This window comes from Haliotis rufescens, unplaced genomic scaffold (genome assembly GCF_023055435.1).
Source record: "Haliotis rufescens isolate VD_foot unplaced genomic scaffold, xgHalRufe1.0.p SCAF_10, whole genome shotgun sequence".
NCBI classification, from domain to species: domain Eukaryota; kingdom Metazoa; phylum Mollusca; class Gastropoda; order Lepetellida; family Haliotidae; genus Haliotis; species Haliotis rufescens.
The window spans coordinates 19238150-19249010 of NW_025963780.1; the positions used below are offsets into that span (position 1 = coordinate 19238150).

Below are 10861 nucleotides of genomic sequence, written 5' to 3' on the forward strand. Positions count from 1 at the left end.
TGTAGATTATTTGTATTTCTTTGTGGTAAATCTGTGGTTCTGTAGTAAGTAGCATTGTATGGAGATTTTTTATCATCAAGCTGAGTTGGTTTATTACTTTGAGTTGAAAAACCAGAAGCCTATGAAAATTTTAATTGAAAGCTGTGCAAGTGCATTACTTAATATGTGTAATGCATTATTAATTATTAAGTGATTTATCATAATTATTTATATCTTGATGAAATGGGAGAGGACACAGACAGCCCAGTCATCTAAAACACCAGAATTTACTGTGATGAATTGTGTCCCTTAGCTGTTCCAGAATCCTAATATCATGGGTTTGAATCCCACGTTCGCCCAGATTATGATTCTTCGTTTGCTAGCACCATTTCTGGCTTGTTGGTTTCTCTTGTTGTTACTGTCTAAGACCTGCATCACTTTGAGCCTTCCTCCCACGTCAGGTAGATGTGCCGTGATGTTAATGTGAAAAAGTGTTCAAAGCGGTGTTAATCCTAACTCACAGACTTCTTCATCCTTTTAATCCTCTCTCTCTCCACAGGATCAACATGACAATTGAATTTAGATGTATACAGTTACAACAATAACTAGTTGATAGGAAACTAATCTTTGGCTGGTCCCTGTTTACTGCCCTACTGAGGCCTGTATCATTAATTCTCCTGAATATCCGCTTCACCAACTACAGTAAATCAGCTCTCGCACAACTATCACAGGTCTGTTAGCGGCTATTTGAATTTGTCTGTAACCATGGCAATAGATTTCCATTGTGCTGACATTTAAAGATGGATATAGATACATTTACAGTCCCCATGAAAACAACATTAGATGTGAGGTTCGTTTGTTACCCCAGCCTCGGCTGCTGATACACCATCCAGTACACAGGGGATGAACACGTATCGTATGCTGGGTCGGGTCATGTTCGAGATGGTCACATCACCCTACATGAAGCTATTGTACACATTTTCGTTGGTTTATTGTGTTTTGCTGCTGTTGTGCTTTATTTACTGATTGCGGTAATGCAAGACGTAAACAGGTAGATAGGGTTTCATGCTGAGGCTGGCTTATATGTATTTCCTATTGTGATTTATTGATCCTGATTGAATAACAGTAATAGCAAACCACCTGTTTTGTCAAGGCTGAAAACCGTAATAGAGAACCAATTAACCTCATTTTTTTCGATTATCTTGTTCAGTTGCATTGGAATGGTTGGGTATCTATTAATTAAAGTGTTGGCTTGTCACGTCGAAGACCTGGCTTTGATTGCCCAATGGGAACAATTGGTGAAGAACATTTCTGGTGTCCTCTGCTGTGATATTGCTGTAATATTGCTAAAAGTGACATTAAACCATACTCACTCATTTGCATTGAATTAAACTATGCTTTTAAGTTACTATCATCTAAAACAAAAGCTGTTTAGTGATGCCTATTTTGAAAAAGAAACCCTATCAAAAGTAAGTTGCAATTACTGTCAGAAAGAGTGACAATGAAATCACAATTACGACCATGGGTAATAAAGAAATAACATGTGAGCGTTTGACACAGACCCCCAGGTGATGTAGCAAGTGACAACTTGAAGGTTATATATGTAGACGTTGCTGATCCAAGGTGAAAACAGCGGAACAGGTGTCCATCATCCTATGTGGCTGCCAGCCGTTGCGTGATGAAGCTTCAACCTTTAAACAACACCTGAACTTTGCTGATAATGTGTCTAGGGCTGTATGCTGCCTTCACAAACAGAAGGATTTACTTTAGAAATACACCTATGAAGTATAAAACTCATGTTTCACTCATTATTGTGTACCATCGATCGGCTCTGTCTTTGAGGTTAGACCTCATTGGTCTAGTGATAGAGAAGAAGGTCTGGGTTCGATCCTCGGCCTTGTCATACCAAACTGTTAAAGAAATGGTACTTTTAGTTACCCTGCCTGGCCCTTGGCATTAAGGGGCTCAAACAAGGACTGGTCGGCTCAGAGTCAGTATACTTTGTCTGAGTGGGGTATTCATGTTAAACTGCAGGATGGTATCTCAGGGGCTAGTGCTATTAAACCTCACCTCACTTCAGGTGATTGTCCTAACATGGCTGATGGGCGACTGCCATTGGGGACTGCCATCTTTGTTGTTGACCCTTAATGAACACAGTATAAGACGATTTTAGCAAAGCAAGATGTTATAACCTTACGTTTGATACCTCTCGGGGAATCCGAGTAAAAAAGGTACCATGTACATGTGATCCAATTTGCAGAGTTATGTCCCTTAGACAGTGGGTTCTAATCCCAGATTGGCCTTGATTTTGTTTTCTGGTTTGTAAGGGCCATACTTGTGCTCATGGGAATCTTCAAAGTGGGAAAGGTTGAAGACCTGCATAACTTTGACTTGCCTCAAACATTAGGCAGACTCACCCTAATAAAAGTGAAATAATGCTCTAAGCAGCATTACACCTAGCTCACTCACATAAACTCACGACCTGTGAAGATCCGGGGTAGAATAGGTCTTAAGCAACCCATGCTTGCCGTAAAAGACAACTATGCTTGTCGTAAGGGGCGAATAACGGGATCGGGTAGTCAGGTTCGCTGACTTGGTTGAAGCTTGTCATTGATCCCAATTGCGTGGATCGATACTCATATCAGTCACTAGATTGTCTGGTCCAGACTCGATTATCTACAGACCGCCATCATATCGGTGGAATATTGCTGAGTGTGGCGTAAAACAACAAATAAACCTAAACCATAAACTCACATGTTTTTACTTCATGATCATGCCCCAGCTCTGTCTTTGTGGGTAATAGATCAGGTGATTGCCCTGAACTGCTGAATGACAGGTGGCATCTTTGTTGTTGATAATCCTTTATGCCTGATAAATATAAGTGTTTGTGATGCTGTCAGAATAGCTGTATATCATTGCTTGCTATTTATATTCTGAGTCCAAGAAGGCCTTATGATATGGTATCACATCTGATTGGATGGCCTGAGGCTCATGATGTCAATCAATGGATTGTCTGGTCCAGACTCACAGACCGTCAGCTAGAATGTTGCTGTGTGCAGCATTAACAAACAAGCAAACAATGTATCAAATTAGTATTCTGGGCCAAATCATATTTCATGCCTGTTTATTTTATCTTGCCATGTGCAGGTGTATAACTGATTTAATACTCCAGGAACTATTGTGTTGACAGTCTGTTATTGTAATCTTGCAGGTGCGGATGGATGAGTTGGAAGATCACAAGATCGAGACATGGAGAGGTAAGTTGTTAACTTGGAATGCATGAATAAGATAGTGACATGGAAAGGTTGGTTGTAAACTGAGTATTCAGGCAAACATAACAGAGATTTGTTTAATTTTTTTTTATAGTCTCATGGTCTTTGAAGTAGAAATATGCAGAGGAACACAAAAGTACATACATTAGCAGAAATGAATCAACGTTATAATTCTTTTGGAAAAACTATCTGCAGTTTGTTTTTTCCTTGAGTAAACACATGTATAGTGATGAGTAAACACACATGTTTAGTGATGAGTAAACACACGTTTAGTGATGAGTAAACACACATGTTTAGTGATGAGTAAACACACATGTTTAGTGATGAGAAAACACACGTTTAGTGATGAGTAAACACACATGTTTAGTGATGAGTAAACACACATGTTTAGTGATGAGTAAACACACGTTTAGTGATGAGTAAACACACATGTATAGTGATGAGTAAACACATGTATAGTGATGAGTAAACACATGTTTAGTGATGAGTAAACACATGTTTAGTGATGAGTAAACACACATGTTTAGTGATGAGTAAACACACATGTTTAGTGATGAGTAAACACAAGTTTAGTGAGGGAGACTTTTGTTATGAAGTCATTAGTTACACAGATACGTTTGTTAATGTTGAATGCTGCAAGCCCGAAACTTCAGCAGTCGCTACCTGGACGTCATAGGCTGTGAGGCAGTCATTTTAAACTGACAGTGTATAGCCATTGTAGATGAGTTATGTTGTAGAGATCAATAATCACGACTCTGTCTTTGTCTGCTTTTTTAAAGGATTAGAGATAACACAGACATTTTGTATGGGAATGTGGTATCGTCACTGACAGGATCCGATTCCACCTCACTTTGAAACTCATATATGTAGCCTTATATGGACATCTTGGAGAGACTCATTATCATATTGTTGTGGTTTTGAAAGGGCAGCAGCTGGCATACAAAAGATAATGCTGAGATAGGGTTTGTGTGATGTATACTGTTGGGCACTCAGTACATGAGCAGGGTCGAGTTTTCAACTGTCATTATGTTACAAACAGCTCCAGGGAAGGATTGTATAGAGACAAAGCATAAGTGTATAGAGACAAAACATTAGTGTATAGAGACATAGCATAAGTGTATAGAGACATAGCATTAGTGTATAGAGACATAGCATTAGTGTATGGAGACATAGCATTAGTGTATAGAGACATAGCATAAGTGTATAGAGACATAGCATTAGTGTATAGAGACATAGCATTAGTGTATAGAGACATAGCATTAGTGTATAGAGACATAGCATTAGTGTATGGAGACATAGCATTGGTGGTGTATGGAGACATAGCATTAGTGTATAGAGACATAGCATTGGTGGTGTATGGAGACATAGCATTAGTGTATAGAGACATAGCATTAGTGTATAGAGACATAGCATTGGTGGTGAATGGAGACATAGCATTGGTGGTGTATGGAGACATAGCATAAGTGTATAGAGACATAGCATTGGTGGTGTATGGAGACATAGCATTAGTGTATAGAGACATAGGATTAGTGTATAGAGACATAGCATTGGTGGTGTATGGAGACATAGCATTAGTGTATGGAGACATAGCATTAGTGTATAGAGACATAGCATTAGTGTATAGAGACATAGCATTAGTGTATAGAGACATAGCATAAGTGTATAGAGACATAGCATTAGTGTATAGAGACATAGCATTGGTGGTGTATAGAGACATAGCATTAGTGTATAGAGACATAGCATTAGTGTATAGAGACATAGCATTAGTGTATAGAGACATAGCATTAGTGTATAGAGACATAGCATTAGTGTATGGAGACATAGCATTGGTGGTGTATGGAGACATAGCATTGGTGGTGTATGGAGACATAGAATTAGTGTATAGAGACATAGCATTGGTGGTGTATGGAGACATAGAATTAGTGTATAGAGACATAGCATTGGTGGTGTATGGAGACATAGCATTGGTGGTGTATGGAGACATAGCATTGGTGGTGTATGGAGACATAGCATTGGTGGTGTATGGAGACATAGAATTAGTGTATAGAGACATAGAATTAGTGTATAGAGACATAGCATTGGTGGTGTATGGAGACATAGAATTAGTGTATAGAGACATAGCAACTAGTTATTGTTGTAACTGAATACATCTCAATTCAATAATCATATTGATCCTGTTGAGAGAGAGAGAGAGAGAGAGGATTAAAAGAATGAAGATGAATACATCTCAATTCAATAATCATATTGATCCTGTTGAGAGAGAGAGAGAGAGAGAGGATTAAAAGAATGAAGATGTCTGTGAGAGAGAGAGAGTGTGTACATAAATTTGTAAAATATGCTCTCATGCCCAATGTGATGCTGCTTTTTTTTTTTCAATATCCAACTACAGGTCCCCATAAAAAGAAGCCTGTTATCCCTTTAATAGAAAGATGTTGGCCTAAAGTAAATTGTACTGGTGTCTGTGTATTTATATCAAGACTAGGGATCATCAGGCAAATACTAGTTGCTCTTGGCACAGCTTTAATTGGGAAAGTGTGTTTCTTTGTTTGCACTAGCATCTTATTAGTATTGATAACATTAAACAGCATCCTGCCTGTGATTGTTGCAGAGGTGCTACGAGACAAGCAGAAGCCGTTTGTGTGCATCGACCCCGACGCCAGCTTGTACACGGCCGTGAAGACGCTGATAGAGAACCATGTCCACCGTCTACCTGTGGTGGACAAGAACACCGGCAATGCCATCTACATCCTCACACACAAGAGGATACTGCGCTTCCTCCATCTATATGTAAGTGCTGGTCCTGGAGAGGGTGTGGTGGCTGTGTCTAAGGTGCTGCAATCTCTATGGGCAGAGATGGTCACATGGGTAGACCTGCATGGTGTTCTGCACTCCACTGTATACTGCACTACACTTCTCAAGCGATACGTGTTGCAATATGTTTGCTGTGTTCTGGTATATTGGAAAAAGAAAATATCACAAGTTTCGTTGTGACTTGTACTGTTTAACCTGAACTCCACACAGAAATTCGTTTGCAAATAATGTTTCCCTTTATAATTGATTGACAAATGATGGAAAGGCATGATTGATTTTTCTTAGACGTTGTTATCTCCCCTGTATCCATGACTACGAAATGGTGGCGACTGACCATCCCGAGTAATATTTACTTTAGAATGTAGAAAGCAGGATCTGCATGTACAATCAGTGCTGAACACTGATATCGCAATACGTAGCGCGAAATAGATACCTGTATTAGAATATATTTTACTACAAAAAAAATACTGTAACCATGGATTTTGATTTGTCCTGATAATGATTCTGTGTCCGTACCATACCCATGATAAACGTCATCATGATGACATCACGCTATTGTTGATGCAGTTTAGTCTCAGCTAGAATTCACCAACCATTCAGAACAAAATGTAAATAAGTAAAACAGATACAACTCTAGGTCATTCTGCCAGATTATTGAGAAATTATGTATCAACCATAATATGCTTTAAGTCCGAGAAATCACTCAAATCAATTGGTTCCAGGAAGAAAAATCAACAGATTGAACCCATGAAGATCCATGTTAGAATTTGTCTGATAGAACTTCGGAACCTTGGCCTCGTTCGTCAAAAGGATCTTAGTGATGTAACAATCATGAGTCTCATACATACTATAACATAGAATTATGATAGCACAAACATTGCTTTGTGGAACAGGGTGCAGATTTTATAGGCCCCAATTGCCCTCTTAGAGACAGTCACCGTGGTCTAGTGGATAGAGCGTCGGCACAGAGAGCAGAAGGTTGACAGTACAATCTCCAACTGTGTCATGCCAAAAGACAAGATGGTACTTGTTGTTACCTGTCTGGCGCTTGGCATTAAGGGGCTAAAACAAGGACTGGTCAGTATGCTGTGTCTCAGTGGGGTATTCATGTTAAACTGCGGCATGGTATCTCAGTGGGCTGGCACTATAAAGTCAGCACTGGTCCGGACTAGTACAAACAACACTCACACGCACTCGCACATGTGCACGCATGTCACTATATAAGAGCAATAATCATGAACGTGATGTTAAACCCCATTTCACCTTACCTATTGGCCTCTTCATCATGCCTGCCGCTGTGATTGTTTCAGATTCAAGATCTACCCAAACCCTGCTTCATGTTGAAGACCATTCGGGAGCTGGGTATAGGAACCTATGACAATGTCATCACGGTAAGTGGATTGGATGGCAGGTATCTGCCGCCTGTAACATACCCTGTATTGACTCAGTATAGGGATGGGAGAAATTAGTGCATTAGTGCATTACTGGGCTCTGCCTGCATTCAAGGGGAGGTAACTCGGTCATATTGGAATTCTTACACTCAGAAAGAAAAAGAAGTGTCATGCTTTTGTGTAGAAATCCTCTTTGTAGACACCTGGTACAGAATTGGTTTTGAAAACCTGTTTCATTGTTTTATAAAAATTAAAAATAATTGTTAGGCATTGATTTTTTTATGTATTGTCTGTTAATATATAACAGAAAGATTTGTGAGTGTATCCCTGTCTGTCTCTGTGTGTGTCCGAGACACAAGTGTATTCCCTGTCTGTCTCTCCGTGTCCGAACCCTTGAAGATCCGGGTAGGAATAGGTCTTCAGCAACCCATGCTTGTCGTAAGAGGCGACTAACAGGATCGGGTAGTCAAGCTCGCTGACTTGGTTGATGCATGTCATCCTATCCCAATTACACAGTTATTTACAGACCGCCGTCATATAGCTGGAATATTGCTGAATGCGGTGTTAGACAACAAACAAAACTCTGTATGTACGAAATACAGTATATTAAACTCTGTGTGTCCCCGTGTGTTTGCAGACGTCCCAGGACACACCGCTGATCAAGGCTCTCAACATGTTCATGGATCACCGGATATCTGCCTTGCCTGTCGTGGATGACCAGCACAAGGTCGTCGACATATACGCCAAGTTTGATGTCATTGTGAGTTTCAGAGGCTAGCTTCCACCATTTTTGGGCAGCATTTATTCTAGTGTAAACCAATTTTAAGTTAATTTCAGTTCTTAAGCTATAATCTTCAAATGATAACCCAATGAAAGGATAATGATGTATTGATTTGTAATAGGTGATGGTAGACACAAGAAAGAAGGCAACACACATAGTCTGTAGGTGGATGTGAGGCGGGTGTTTGGCAGTGAGGCTGTCGGAGATGGAAATCTAATAATTAATGTATAATGGACTAAATTGTTTTGTAAGTTTCTGACAAAGGACTGAGTGTTGAGTCTCTAACTGGGATTGTCTTACTCATTGGTTTGAGAAATGCAGTGTTTTATTGTCAACATTTTGTCCTTCAGAACCTGGCTGCCGAGAAGACCTACAACAACCTTGATGTGACCATAGCCCAGGCTCTGCAGCATCGGTGTGATGTAAGTATGGCCTTGACCTTCAGTGAGGGAGCGCATGTTGTTTTAAGCCAGCAATATGCCAGCTACCTTATTAGCAGTAATAGGCACTCTGGGTGCTTTGAAAATTGACAAAGGGGTGTATTAAACCATACACAAATTAAATTTGTTGTCAGTGATTGAGCAGTAGTGAAGAAACTATGTTCAAATAATTCTTACGAAACTTCTACCTCTATTACATATCTGCCATAAATCCTGTATTTTGGCTTCATAAGAAACTTAATTCAAATGTTGGTCAACTGACAAATCTTAGAAACTGTCAATGTGATAGATTTGTGATATGATTGTTGGTTGTTCCAGGGGTTTGAAGGGGTAGCGAAGTGTATGGAGACCGACACGCTGGGTCAGGTGATGGACACGATCGTCAAGGCAGAGGTGAGAGCAGATACTTGAACAACACGATCTTAGCGCTAAGACTATCTTAATCCCATACTTTAAATGGACTTACTTAGATGAATTTGTGCAGGTGGGGTTAGGACGTTTGCCAGATGACCACAGCACTTATGAGCTTTGAAGAATTACATATTATGTGCCCCAAATGAATTAATTTCAAGGTTAAAGGGAGTCTGTCCGCATTGTTAAGTCCAAAACGATGGAAGTGCCAGTGAAATGAGACATTGTGAGTGTATTCATTAACCAGTGAGACCGCCTCCATGGTCTTGTAAAAGAGCGTCCGTCCGGAGAGCGGAAGGTCCACGTCATACAAAAAAACTTTAAAAGATTGTACTTGTTGTTACCCTGTCTAGCGCTCGGCATTAAGGGGCTAAAACAAGGACTGGTCGGCTCGGAGTCAGTATACTGTGTCTGAGTTGGGTATTCATGTTAAACTGCGGCATGGTATCTAAGGGAGCTAGCACTATAAATCGGCATCAGTCCGGACTAGTACAAGCAGCTACACACACACACACACACATACACATGCACGCACGTCGCTAGATAAGTGCAATAATCTTGGACGCTACGTTAAACCCAATTTCACCTCACCATTAACCAGAGTTGGTCCCAGGGTCAGTCAGGTTTGTTGCTATGGTAATGGAATGTAGGGACCCTCTTAATTTTCAGTTTTTAACATTGTCATTTTCAAGGACCCCATAAGTACAGGCATAATTTTGAACTTGCTTGCCTGTTCAAGTGATATACATCAGACAAGTTATGTTAGCAGACAAAAGTGGTGCTTGATACGTTGCTAGTTCTGCCCATTTGACTGAGCCTAGACTCTTTTGTTTTATTATCCATGGTCTTTACTGAGAAAATGTAGAATAATTTTTCCATAAAAAGTGGAGACATCAGCTCACATGATCTATTGTTGGAAGAGTTGATTCACTAACAATCCAAACAATGGAACACAATTGGAGTGAAGCGACATTATGACACTTAGGGGAATTAAGTATGATTTTTTTTCCATATCAATGCCCTTATTGGTAGTATAACATGTATGTTTGTATGTTTGCTTGCATGTTGTATTTTGTCATGACCTTGTGGTGGCTGTTGCAGGTACATCGGCTGGTGGTTGTTGATGCAGAGGATCATGTCGTCGGCATCGTGTCTCTCTCCGATCTTCTTACATTCATAGTTCTCAAGCCAATGGGTGAGTCTTGTATGTGTGTGGTCAAGGGGAGATAATTCAAATATATTGAAAGAAGCTTGCAGGATGATGTGATGAACTGTGAAAAAAGTGAATGAACGCGAGATGTAATTTGAACATAAGGATGCATAGGTTTTAAGAGTATTCTCACCATGGACAAGGACAGCTTCTATGGTCTAACGGGTAGAGCATCTGCCATGAGAGTGGTTTGTGGGTCAATCCCTGGCAGTGTCATACCAGACGTTAGGAGATGGTACTTGTTTTTACTCTGTTAGTATACTGTGTCTTCATTGGGTATTCATGTGTCTCAGTAAGCTAGCACTATAAAACTACCATAAGTACAGACTAGTACAAGCATGTATGTGGCTATATATGTTAGCTTGAATGCGACTTTAAACCCCATTTAGTCAAGACAGGGAAGAAAGTTTAAGGAAATATCTAGCAAGAAACTCCCATGTCTGTCATGATGAATAAGGAGATATGTAATTTTAATTTGACAATAAGCATGGTTTAGGCTTGAAAAGTATTTTCCCAATGGAACTGAGAATGCAGTTTGAATGTACAATGATTTGGGTAAAGAAAGT

General features: G+C 39.9%; 1 protein-coding gene across 13 annotated transcripts in view; it reads left to right on the forward strand.

The window, feature by feature from the left end:
* Positions 1 to 10861, forward strand: part of LOC124143101 (5'-AMP-activated protein kinase subunit gamma-1-like) — a 404245-nt gene that overhangs the window by 390742 nt on the left and 2642 nt on the right. For all 13 annotated transcript variants that reach the window (XM_048387897.1, XM_048387885.1, XM_048387892.1 and 10 more), the window contains 7 exons: positions 3191 to 3236; positions 5860 to 6038; positions 7373 to 7453; positions 8091 to 8213; positions 8585 to 8656; positions 8993 to 9067; positions 10187 to 10280. In XM_048387897.1, coding sequence (XP_048243854.1) covers positions 3191 to 3236; positions 5860 to 6038; positions 7373 to 7453; positions 8091 to 8213; positions 8585 to 8656; positions 8993 to 9067; positions 10187 to 10280 — 670 coding nt within the window. The remainder of the gene's footprint in view (positions 1 to 3190; positions 3237 to 5859; positions 6039 to 7372; positions 7454 to 8090; positions 8214 to 8584; positions 8657 to 8992; positions 9068 to 10186; positions 10281 to 10861) is intronic.